The sequence below is a fragment of the Sus scrofa genome, chromosome 2, assembly GCF_000003025.6.
Source record: "Sus scrofa isolate TJ Tabasco breed Duroc chromosome 2, Sscrofa11.1, whole genome shotgun sequence".
Taxonomy (NCBI): Eukaryota; Metazoa; Chordata; class Mammalia; order Artiodactyla; family Suidae; genus Sus; species Sus scrofa.
The window spans coordinates 140,858,073-140,870,468 of record NC_010444.4 but is presented as its reverse complement, the minus strand read 5'-3'; the positions used below and the strand labels follow the sequence as shown (position 1 = coordinate 140,870,468).

At 58.8% G+C, this 12,396-nt stretch overlaps 1 protein-coding gene across 1 annotated transcript in view; it reads right to left on the bottom strand.

Moving 5' to 3' along the window:
- CTNNA1 (catenin alpha 1) overlaps nucleotides 641-12,396 on the bottom strand; it is a 187,053-nt gene continuing 175,297 nt past the window's right edge. Inside the window, exons 12-18 of the mRNA XM_003123988.6 lie at nucleotides 10,652-10,852; nucleotides 10,033-10,184; nucleotides 5,385-5,495; nucleotides 4,077-4,258; nucleotides 3,880-3,985; nucleotides 2,515-2,649; nucleotides 641-1,749 (exon numbers count right to left, since the gene is read on the bottom strand). Of these exons, the coding sequence (XP_003124036.3) occupies nucleotides 1,462-1,749; nucleotides 2,515-2,649; nucleotides 3,880-3,985; nucleotides 4,077-4,258; nucleotides 5,385-5,495; nucleotides 10,033-10,184; nucleotides 10,652-10,852 (1,175 nt within the window). The 3' untranslated portion in view covers nucleotides 641-1,461. The remainder of the gene's footprint in view (nucleotides 1,750-2,514; nucleotides 2,650-3,879; nucleotides 3,986-4,076; nucleotides 4,259-5,384; nucleotides 5,496-10,032; nucleotides 10,185-10,651; nucleotides 10,853-12,396) is intronic.

Below are 12,396 nucleotides of genomic sequence, written 5' to 3'. Positions count from 1 at the left end.
GGGCGGCGGGACACCGGAGCGGGGGCTCGGGGTGCTGGGCGGGAGCGCTCAGGAGGCGGGCGTGTCTCCCGGACCCTGGTGCAGTGAGGACAGCGGGACGGAGGCGAGCCCAGCGCGCAGTGTGGACGGGAGCCCACGGCCGGGCAGAGAGCTGACCGAAGGGCAGGGGGACGTGGAGCAGAGGAGCCACAGCCTCCAGGAGCTCCGAGGGGAGCTCTGCTTCAGGTGGGATGTTGGCTAGAAAGGGACGTGGGTTGTGGCGGTTTCGCATTTCTCAGCCATTATCCTGCTGCGGTTGGCAGCTGATAGGGATGATTCGGAGGAGGGGGTGACATCCAGAGAGACGTCAGTGATGCCTCTGAGGCTGCGACCTGCACCGGGAGGACAAGGACACGGACGTGTGAATTCCTGCAGTGAGCACAGCCCTCCCTGCTGGGCTGGCGCGGAAGCTCTAAGGCCAAGCAGCCCTCAGCTGCTCTGCCTGGAGCTACGGGCAGAGGCTCCTCGCCCGGCAACAAGGCCGGGGAAAGAGGGGCGGCCGGAGGGCCCCTCACCCCCGGTGCTGTGAGCAAATGCACAGATGCTGAATGTAAAACTCGATTCTACTAGAAGGCAAAGAAAAGGACTCTGTCCCTTTAGATCTGGTTTCATAGTGGACTTTATTGGGAAAAGTTAGTGTAAAAAACAAATTCATAAAATTTAAATAAGGCAGTCGAATTATACCCTATAGCTAGAGCAATCGCTACGGTGATCACAAAGAAGCCGAGTCTATGTTACTGCCCAAGCAAACACGCGTTTGCCAGGCCTCTGCCGCAAGCCCAAGGCAAGAAACTCTGCAATTATTAGAAGTGAGCCCAAGGAGGAATTTGCACTGGAAGCTGAAGAAGGGGGGGAAAGCGTGTTCTGATCATGGCATCGCAACGGTCTAGCCTGAAAAGAGCAACGTTAGTCGTGACCTGCAGCGAGCGCACACAGGGGCTGTAACCACGTCTTCGCGTCATCACCGTTCTTCCCGATACAGCTATGTCCTACTGAGTTTCGTGGGGTCTGTCCCTCTAAAGACCTTTCTGGGAATGTTCATTTTCCAGGGCCGCCTTCTAAGACGCCCAGGCCGCTTGCTCTGGGTCGCCTCTGGTCACGTACCACCAGCCACCCTGCCCGAAGCAGCGAAGGCCCCTCCCTGCCAGGCCCCTGCGATCAACGCCTGATGCTGCCGCCGCCAGGACGACGGACGGGCGCGTCGACTTGGTCAACAGTGTTACCAACAGGTGAGTGTGGGAGTCTCTTTGGTTAAGAACTTTGACGGAAGCTTGTAAAAAAGACAGAGCTGGATACGTGCTCCTCAATTCTAAAAGGACTTCTGATCAACTTAAACACAAGACTGTCCCTGTCCCCAACATTCAGCCGCCTGCCTGCGTCCCCGGGACGCCCAGAGCAGGGGGCCGCCCGCAGCCGCTGGCCTCAGATGCTGTCCATGGCTTTGAACTCGCTGAGGGCCTGCACGGGGTTCACGTGCTTCTTCTGCGAGGCCCTCTTAATCTTGGTCTGGGTCTCGTCCTGCTTCTCTCTCTTCACCAAGGGCTTCTTCTCAGGCGCCTTCATCTTCCAGGACACGGCGGGGAGGTTGAGGGAGGCCATGCCCTGGGACTTCTGGTACTTGGTGGAGGCCACGTAGGAGGCCTTCACCGTCTGCACCACGGCGTTCATCAGGTTCTTGGCGGCCTGGATCAGGGACATGGCGCTGTCCACCTAGAGGGCACAGCAGGGAGGAGCCGTGAGCGCGGGCGGCCCGGGGCCCGGCCGCAGCGCCCCCCGCTGCTGCTGGGACCCGACGCCCGCAGGTGCCTGTGCTGCGGCTGGCGAGCGGGGGGAGGCCTGAGAAAAGCTCGCGGACCGTTAGCTCACTGCCCCCTCAACCGCATGATTCCCTGGGGGCGCGGGCTCTGCTGCAGGCGCGGGGGTGGCGGCGGCAGCACTGGAACCGCAAGCACCGGCAACAGCCCTGCCTCGCGACAGAAAGCCCACGGTCAGGGCCCGGGGGTGTCCCCGCTCAGAGCCTCTGCCTTACTGCTCCCCAGGGACGGGGCATCTCAGTTGTAGCAGGTGCACACGTGCTGAGTACGTGTGAAAGGCAACGCCGTGGGGTCCTTAGCAGAAGCCACAGGGAATCAGTGGAGGGAGGCGTTTCTCCTGCCCAAGGTGACAAGGGGTCCAGACCTGTGACGCGGTAGACAGACCCAGGAGGAGACGCTACCGGCACACCTGGAGGATGGGGAAGGTTCGAGGAAACCTATCTGCGTGACCTCGGCAATTTCTCAAAGGGTTCCATTTCTCTCGGAGGGAAGAAAAGTGAGGAAGCTACAAGCACTTTCTCCCAGGGAGCGGCCCGCACAGGCCGCGCTCAGCAGAGCTGCGGTTCTGCAGGGAGCGGCCCGGAGCAGCCCTTGGCCTCCGAGGACCGAGAGGAAACTCGCCGGCAGGGCCCACGCATGACTCTTCCCAGATGGAACTTACCCCGGAGACGACCAGCTCCCCGCCCAGGTTCTGCACCTCGGCCTTGACTTTGCTGCAGATGTTGAGCTGGTGGCAGTAGAGGGCGATGCGCTGCAGGTAGGCCAGCAGGTCCTGCTTACAGGCCGAGTCCGGGCACTGCGGGAGAGCGGGCTCAGCACCAGGCCCCCGGCCCCCCCCCCCCCCCACCCCGCCGGCTATTTCTCAGAGGCCCCGCGTGCTCCTGGCTGGAACAGAGGGCCAGAGCCAGGAGTCACCCCAGGACCCAGGGCCGTGACTGCCGGGGCTACCCTCAGCAAGGCTGCTTCTGGAGAAAAGGCAGCGCCCTGGGGCTGCCTGAGACCGTCCCCGCAGCTCCTCAATGACCCCCACTGTAGCCACCTAATGACACGAGAGTCACTTCAGGCCACGACAGAGAATGTGAGTGGCTCAGAGCACACAGCACGTGGGGGCCGGGAGGGCCTGCCCCGTCCCGGGAAAGCGCTGTCTTGCTACCAGAGCTCAGGGCCAGCTTAGGAGGGCCCCCCACAGAAGGAGGGGTGCACCCCCTCCTGGGAGGCTGGGGAGCAGGGAGGGCGAGAGTGGTTCAATTAAGCCTGCAGCCCCTGCGGGAGAGCGAGGACTTGATTCTGAGCAGGGCAGCGCCACAGCTCATTCAATGATTGCGCAGAAAGACGGCGCTGGCCCCCGAGTGGAGATGGGGCGAGGAGGGGGGTGCCCCGTGACTCCGTGTGGCCAGGGGAAGCGGGGGCTCAGTACTGGATTATTAGAACAAAGAGGGCAGTGGAGGACCCGCTGTACTGCAAGCTGAGCTGAGCCACAGCGTCTCTGACCACATTGGAAGCATGAGGGGAATGTACGGTGGCCTCTCCAGGACAGAGGAACATGCTGCTCTGAAGAATGAAGGGGCCAAGGCTGGGTGGCTGAGCACGGAGACATCTGTCCCCAGGTGGGCACATCAGCCTTCCAAAGCACCAGCCAAAAGGGCTCCTGATTTTTACGTGACACAAAGCCACAGAGGCTCTCCTACACCTGGTTTCAGTGTATTATTAGGACCTGCCCAGAGTGTCTCCTGAAGCCAAATGAGAGCCATAAACACCAGCAGAGGGTGGTCTGAGCAGTCGTGTCCACCAAGGACTGCGGGGCCCAGGCACCTGCTCCAGATGAGCTTTAACGCAAACTGGGCCTGCCTTATAAGACGAGTCGGAGGAGGAAGAGGAATTGAGAAATCCTTACAACGACGCTGATACAGAACCGAGCTGGGTGGCAGGTTAGGAGCAGTGCTTCATGAGAAAACACTGTTACCCCCACTGGGCTGCCTGAGCCCCAGGATGAACCCGGAGGCCCACGGGCCAGCCCGTCACTCACGTGGTCTGCGATGGTACGGCCGAGCTTATCCATCCGGGATCCTGCCTCGGCAATCTTCTTGGCGGCGCTGATCACGTCGGATGTGTTTTTGAGCGGTCCTTTACCTCTGGAGCAAGCGGACAAGGAGGGCTGTAGCACCCGAAGCCCCCGCCCCGTGGGGGGGGGGGGGGAAGGGGGGGCTGGGCTGCTGGGCTCACCGGGTGAAGTCCGTCATCTCCATCATGATCATGCACATCTGCTTGGCCAGCACGATGATGTCGTTACCGCTGTCGTCCCACTTGGACACTTCGGCGTCCAGCTTGCTCTTTTCTTCCTGGAAGCTGGCCACCTGTTCCGCGATCTTCGCTTTTTGCTCCTGGGGAAGCTGAGCCATGATCGCCTAAAATCAGAAGCACAGAAAGCTCTTACATAAAGAGAAGATGAAGTTCCCACAGTGCATTAGGCAAGAATATTTCCACCAAGCGATCTATGACACAGGTAGGATAATGCTGTAATAGCTTTCATTTTGCTCAAAGGGCCATTTCTTCTCATTTTGTGCAGAAGTTTAGAGCAGCCTGAATTGCCGACCCCCTTTGAAGACCGAGCTGTAGCGTGGATCAAGACAGGGATGAGGGCAGAAGGCCCAGGCCGAGCCTCACCATCAACCTGCACAGGGACACAACCTGCTTTGCTTAATGCTTTAGAAGTGTCACCCTGCCTCCTGTCGTGGGGAGAAGACGAGGACTCGTGTCCCTGGCAGGCCCTGAAGGGCCCTTCCTGTGGCCCAGTCCACCTCCAGCTTTTCAAGGTGACCTGGAAGTAGTTTTGGAACGTACACTTTACAGAAGGAAAGTGGGCACAAGAGAAGCTGCTGCCGAGGGAGCATTTTAGGGACGTGAGAGGCCACCTAGAGCTCATGGCAGCAGCACCCGGAGGCCGGCTGCGCAGCCCCAGCCTCAGGCCCTGTGTTCCTCCCTCTCCAGTCCGCTTCCCGAATGCTCAGGACCGGGGCGGGGTGGGGGCTTAAGGCAGGGAGGTACCGCTTTTCCAGAATGATTTCTAAAGGGTGAAAAAAGACTCCTTAGAAATATTTCTTGGCATCCTCCCAAAAACATAAATGCAACTGATTGAAGACGTAATGACTTAAGTGAACGCAGTGGCGCTGGATTTCGTGAATGCGCTACTGTGTTGTTTTTCACCCATGAATAATTAAATAGTTCATGCCCGTGGTATCACTGAGATAGGCAAAGAGAGCCACCTTTTTTCGACTTTTTTAACAAACGCTGCATTGACCAGATCCCGGGGCTTTCGGGACCCAGGGCCCCTCGTACACCAAAGCCCAGGGCACCGCGAGGAGGCCCATATGCTCCTGCCCTGCTTCCAGCTGGGGAAACATTTCGGAGGAACCCCCAGGTTAACCACAGAGGACAAGAACTATGTTCTCGACAGTGAGTTTCCTAGAAAAAAAAAGGCCAGACGCGAGAGGAGTGGGAAGGTCTGCAGGCCGAGGCGAAGCGGGGCCTCACCCGGGCACTCTGGCCGGCGATCAGCTGGTCGTCCTCTGTCTGGACACTGGTCCTGCTGCGGACATCGAAGTCTTCCGTCTCGAAGTCCGAGTCGTCCAGCTCCTCAGGGGTCTGCCACCAGACAGAAAACACAGTGAAGCACAAGCCTGGGCCTCCAGCCGCCCCGAGCCTCTGGGTCCACAGCCCCAGGGCCCAACAGACGGAGAGCCAGGATTTCCTGCAGGATTCCACGGCGGAGGAACATCACGTTAAAACGGCTCAGTGTTCGTCTGAGAGCCTGCCTCACTGACCACGAGCCAGGCGGCCCCTTCAACGAGCAGCAGCAACGGCACCAGGCCGCCGCTTCCCAAAGGACCCAGGGGTCCTTTACCGCAGTGAGGGCTGCAAGTGCTGCCAGGGCGTCCAGACTCTGCTTGACAAAGCTTTGCGGTTCGAAATGGACTTCGCCAAGGCCTGCACCTTAAGACAAAGGTGAGACGCGTCCTGGGTGGAAAAGCTACTGGAGTAAAACACAAGTGTTTCCTACAGCATTAAGCAGACCCTTATTCTAACTTTCCCACTTTACGATAAAAAAGAAAACTAAATGAACTAATAGTGGGCCTTCTTACAGGGTAGCAAATGCTGCTTTGAGGGGTAAAAATAGACAATGTATTTTCACGCACTGACTTTATCTAAGGCCCAGAGCGAACCTGGCGGCTACGGCCCGAGGAAACACCAAGGGGACTGACGGCCGGCCCTACCTCTGCTTTAACTGTGAAATAAAATTCGCATGTTGTGCATCCTCCAGCCGCTCCTGATTAGCTGCTGACTTGAAACATAATGTCATCTTCTGGAAGTTATCAGCCGCAGGGCAGCAGGCAGAACAGCTGGGGCTGGCTCTTGGCCCAGCCGGCCGGCCTGTGACAGGAGGGCAGCGAGGCGAGTCCCTCATCTGCACCAGGACCCAGTCCAAGCCCAGCCCAGGCCTCGCTGTGAGGCTCAAACGAGAAGCCGTGGGAGGAAGCTCTGAAACCGCCAGGGGTATGCTGGGTTTGTCCCTCCCTCACTGAAGGGGAGGACAGTGGGGGTCTTGCGAGGCACCAGTGTGGATGCCAGAGCCTGGAGTTGTGTTGCCATGGGCCATTTAAATTTTTTTTTTTTTGTACCCACAGCCTGGGCCAAGGATTGAACCTCTACTACAGCTGTGACAGTGCTGAACCCTTAAGCACTAGGCCACCAGGGAACTCCTGCCCTTGGCCACTTTAATCCGGGGTCCCCGACACCTTCAGCCTCTGAGTGCTCCAAGGGGAGCCTCCTAACACAAGCTCCACCTCCCCACCTTTCTGGACGGCCCGTCACAGACCCACGAAAACCAAACATCTCCTCTTCATTCACTGATTACGTGTCTGCCAGCCACTCTTCTGGGCCGTGGAGGTACAAAATAGAACAGACAAAACCCCCTGCTCTCACATGTATTCCAATGGGAGACATGACCAACGCAATAAGGGGAATTGCAAGACATCAAGGCAAGTGATCAGCGCGATCAAGCAGCAGGAAGACCGTCGTTTTATACGGGTGCTCAGGAAAGGTTGAGTGAGATGGAGACGCTGGCCCCAGACTTGAAGACGGTGAAGGTGGGAGCACAGGAGGGGGTCACCCACACGAAGCCTGGAGCCGGGTCTGCCGGGGAAGTGGACGACAGCAAAGGCCGTTCACGGCCCTCGCGTGGCAGGGTCAGCTGGAGCCCTGGGATCCCAGGAAGGCATAGCGGGAGGTGAGGGACAGAGGTGACAGGCTCCGCTCCTGGCAGGCCTCGTGGGCCAGGGTAAGGACGGAGGGCCGGGGTAAGGACGAAGGGACAGGCAGCCGTCGGAGAGGACTGAGCATTCTGGGTGCTTGGCGGCGGGGGAGACTGCCCGACCCAGGGCTGCGGATGTGGAGCCTGGCTGAGAAGCAACTGCATGAAGCCAGGGAGAGATGCCGGCGGCCTGGAGCAGGGCAGGAATAGTGTCTCGAGTCTCTATTGACGGTGAGGTAGACCCAGTAAGACTTGCAGAGAGATGAGATTCAGGGTATGAGGCAAAAAGCAGAATCAAAGGTGAAGCCAAGGTTGGGGCTGAGCAAGTGGAAGACAGAGCTGCCAGCAGGTGCTGTGAGCAGCCTGGGTGGCGAGACAGGAGCTTGGTCTGATGCGTGAAGCGGGGTGGGGTGGGCGGGCAGGGTGGCAGGTGAACCAGGGGCACAGCAGAGTCGACCGCTTGCTGGTCTCTCCCGCCTTTATGCACCAAGGGAACGAGCACAGTCAGATGCTGAGACGACAAGTGACAAGGGGTCCTGGCAAAGAGACAGCAGGAGGGTGGCCAGGTTTCTCACAGTCGCAGAAACGGTGGCGTGTGTGTGTGTGTGTGTGTGTGTGTGTGTGCGCGCGCGCCCCGGAGGAAGGGGCTGGAGGAAATGGGCTGAGGATGGCCGCTGCCAGCACGGGGACATCCACGGTGAGGGGAGGAGGCAGGGGACATGGGCACAGGCGTGGCAGGAGCAGACGTGCACACTGCTCAGCAGCCCTAGTGAGAGGGCCCCACAGCTGGCCAGGGAGGCTGGGGCACAGGTGGGCAAGTGCCAGCAGGCCGCTGCCCTGGGCACCCAGGGCCCCCTGGCAATGCCGGGTGCGGCGGCCCCGCTCAAGATAGCTGCACTTGTGTGCGCCAGGCCCCATTAGGGCTGCATTTTGCACGGCAAGTAAGAGGAAGTAAGGGGTCAGAGGAGAGACCACGGACGAACCACAGCCTGCGAGCTGAAAAGGCCTGAGGCAGGACTTGAGGGGCAGAGGGAGGGGTGCAAGTGGGGAGGGCCAACCCACTGCACACTGGGATGACGCCGAGGATGCGGGATGCACAGTGCCGGAGGGAGGGAGGGAGGGAGGTGACCGGGGGGCATCCTGACAGACACGGGGAGGATGAAGGTACCGGCGGTGACAAGGACCAGCCAAGACCAGGCAGGGGAGGTTGAGGTCAGGCCCGGACCTGGGGACACTGAGAGCGCTGGGGCTGGAAGGAGGATTCCTGAATTAAGCAGGACAGCGAGGGAGACCTGACCTGGGATGCTGCCGACCAGCCTTGTCCTTGCTCCGGGCCCTCCCAGCTTCTATCTCGCCAGGCTGGCCGGGGCCGCTGCGGTCCTCATGCTCCGGCACAGCACTGAGGACGCAAGAAACAGCTTCCACATGCCAGGCCACCTCCGCTAAACCATCGACACCAGCAGCCGAGCCTCAGCGAGCTGCGAACCACTCAGAGTCACAGGGTGAGGCTCCCCACAAGCCGACCCGCTTCCCCAGAATGGGGCCCGGGGCTGCGCGGGCCTCCTGGGGTGTGCGCGGGGCCAGCTCTGAGCCCCCAAAGGCGCTAACTTCAGGCAGCCAACACCTCCTCGTGGCCATTCCTGTTGCCTCTGTTCTCTCCGTGTCTACAGCCTGCAAAGAACTCGGGGAGACAGCGCTGTGTCTTCCTCCCACTGGCACTTGCCACTCCTCCACTGAGAACTGGCCCCTGGATCTAACCTCTCACCCCCTGCCCGGCCGGCCTCGCAGCAGCAGAGATGGGGAAACCTCAAGGCTCCCCCCGCCAGCCCGTCCGGGTGCCCTGGACCTGCCGCAACAGCCTGCGGCCAACCAGGCAGTCCTGGGCCTGTCTCTTTGGTCCTAACCCCAAAAGGAGGGCGGTCGGGCCTGGGAGTTTCCAGAGCGGGGGTGAGCAGCAGGGCAGAAACCCTGCCCGCCACGGGAGGGGTGAAGAGCAAACCCACGAAGGGATGAGGGGATCTGGCCCCGCCGGACCAGATGGGCAGCACGGAGGAGCAAGTGGCGCCGCACTCCGGCTGCCGGCTCTGCGGCGAACGCAGCTGGCCCGGGCCTGGGGCACATCCAGGTGACCCGCGAGAGCTCTGCACAGGCCTGGCCCTCAGCTGCCAGAGCAACACGCTCGCTCAAAAATACGAGAGGGACCAAGTGCAACAGAAGGGCAGCGGCGAGTCCCAGCCCAGCAGGCTGGGAATGACGACAGAGGCACCGGTGGCTTCTCCAAACCCCTTTGTTCATGCCGCCCCCGAGGAGGCCCTGGACCTACCCTCAGACGGTGAGAATGCTGCTGTCCCAGGGCAGCCGCAGTTCCGTCCAGCTCTGGTGAGAGGGCGCCCCCCAGGCCCCGAGCTGCGAGCATCGCCAGGGGCCAGCACAGCCCCTCCGCCCTGCCCTCAACCCCCGCGGGTCTAACTTGCTGCCCGCCACCCCCTGTGGACAGTGGGGTGTTTCATGCCAGGAACACCTTCGACCCACGTCAAGGAAACATTCCCTTCTCTGCATGAGCTGAAGAGACTTGATTTTCTCTTAATTTCCCTCCAACTCAGAGGCCTCATATGTGTGGTGAGTGTTTGCCCTCAAGTAAATTATCAAGGCCAACTCTTAACTGGCATCCCTTCTCAGCCCAAGGTTGGACGCTAACTTGCCACAAAGAGTCATTTGAGACAAGGTAATTAAACATATCTCCTCCTAACAGCTTTCAGATTCATGGTTTTAATACACTGCCACCGCATCTGCCGAGCTCCAGAATGATGCACCGCTCGAGTCCGGCAGACGAGAGGAAGCTGTGAGGACACCCGCCACGCAGCCACTCACCCTGATCATCAGCACCGCTTTCCTGATGTCGCGGATGCCATCGTACACCAGGCGCGAGGCGTCGATAAACTCGTTCTCATCCATGGGCTGGGCCGGGTCCGAGCTGAGGGCTTCCACGGCCGCTTCTACTTGCTCGGTAAAACGTGGCATGACTGCAGAGAAGAAGAGAGCGTGGCGGGTCTGCCGGCCCCGCAGACGCCGTCATTCTAGAGCCCCCCGAAAGCCCTCAGTCGCCAGAGCGAGGCGGGGCGTGGTGAGGAGCCCCGCTTCCACCTGCGCACGAAGGATTTACGGAGCCCGGACAGTAAACGCCGCCTTTTGCACACACTCAAGTCATCTTGCCTCTGCTAGATTCTGTGAGTGCAGGATCTCAATGGCAGAGAACTTACACCGGGGTGAACTGGAGGCCTCGCTGGCCTGCCCCCTCCTTCAGTTAGTGGGTTCACTAAGAGGAAATGTAACTCAGACGGTCACCTTACACTCGCGAGTTCAGAATCTCATCCCGAGCCCGAGCTGAGTCCTGGGCTCGACTCGCCGGTCCCGGGGCCTGGCCTGGCAGGGGGCCTGGCCGCTGGGCACTGTGTGTCGGGAGCAGGGGTACAGGAGGGAGACCCCGCACCTGTGTTGGAGAGCAGCTTGGTGGCTTCCAGCACCTTCTCTGTGTAGACCCCTGGCTCATAGTTGTCCATCTCCGAGGTGACTACGTGAATGACGCGGGCGGCCCGGCCGCGAATGGCACCGGCTGTGCGGTCCAGACCATCCACGTCTTTCTCCTGGAGAGCGATGACGCACTTGTTCACGTCTTCCAAGATGTGATTCTCTGAGGAACAAACCAAAATGCCGAATGAGGGAGGAGGCTGGAAGGGGACAAGTGGAAGGTGGCATCTATCACTCAGAGTGCTCACTCTGCGCCGGCTGCCGTGCCAGGAACTTGACGTGTGTCATTTCACTGAAGTGACCGGTTAACTGGGGGCTAACTGTCCCACAGACACTCGACCTATATTTTAACCTCCAAGAATAACAATCTTCATTCCAGATTTAAGAGAGAGAGACAGAGGTGCCCGTCTTCAAGGCACAGTTGTTCTGTACGCCTGGCAGAAATTCAGGTGACGGCACCCTTACTAACTTCCCTTTCTCTTAAATATCTCACCGATTTTATCCCAAAGTCTACATCAGAAGAAAAGGTTCACTGTAAGGCCTGCATCTCCCAGTCCCCTGCCCCTCCCTCTGGCAGATGCCAACGGGACTCAGAGAAGCTACCCAGATGCCAGGATGGCTCTTGAACAGCAGTCAGTCCTGGACAGCAAGCTGAGGCCTCTTCTGCAAGGCGCGGAGGGAGCCCATCTGAGGCAAAAATACTCGGTAACCCACTCAAGGGATGCAGGTGGGTCTGCTGTGACATTTGAAGAGACCCTTGAACCCTGTTCAGCTGGTAAGTGGCTCCCACCAGTCACAGAACTGCATCTGCAGGATGCATCCAGACTACTTTTCCTCGGACTTCCCGTTGCGGCTCACAACAAAACTCTCTTTCCCCAAAGCAAACAGCTTGACACTGGGTACTAGGAACCCCAGAGGAGGAGTGTGCTTCAACCTCATCTAAAATACCAAAGTGGAAGCCACCAAAATGTCTAAGAGCAGAGTGGGTAATAAATTACAGCCTACACAGCCATTCAAATGGACGAGGTCCATCTATCTGTAGGGCCAACCCCGAATGGGCAGGCAATGCTCTCAGACCAGCAGACAGCCTGAGTGACAGGGCTGCCCAGGCTCCGTGAGGACGGTGGGTGGCCATTGCCTTGCTGCCTGGAAAGGCGCTTTCTTCCAGACATAAGAACTCGGAGAAGCAGTGTCTATTAAACACGCCCATGTCCTTAAACCCAAAGAGTACCTGGCACAACGAGTGAAGCACCAGAACAAACACGGCAATGGAATCTGTTTAAAAAACACATCTGGTGGCCAACAAGCACATGAAAAAATGCCCAACATCACTGATTATCAGAGAAATGCAAATCAAAACTACAAGGTACCACCACACACCAGTCAGAATGGCCATCATTAATAAGTCCACAAATAACAAATGCTGGAGGGGATGTGGAGAAAAGGGAACCCTCCTGCACTGGTGGTGGGAATGTAAACTGGTACAACCACAATGGAGAACAGTATGGAGGTACCTCAGAACACTAACTATAGAACCACCATATGACCCAGCCATCCCACTCCTGGGCATATATCCAGACAAAACTTGCCTTGAAAAAGATACATGCACCCCTATGTTCACTGCAGCACTATTCACAACAGCCAAGACACGGAATCAACAGATGACTGGATTAAGAAGATGTGGCACATATACACAGTGGAATACTA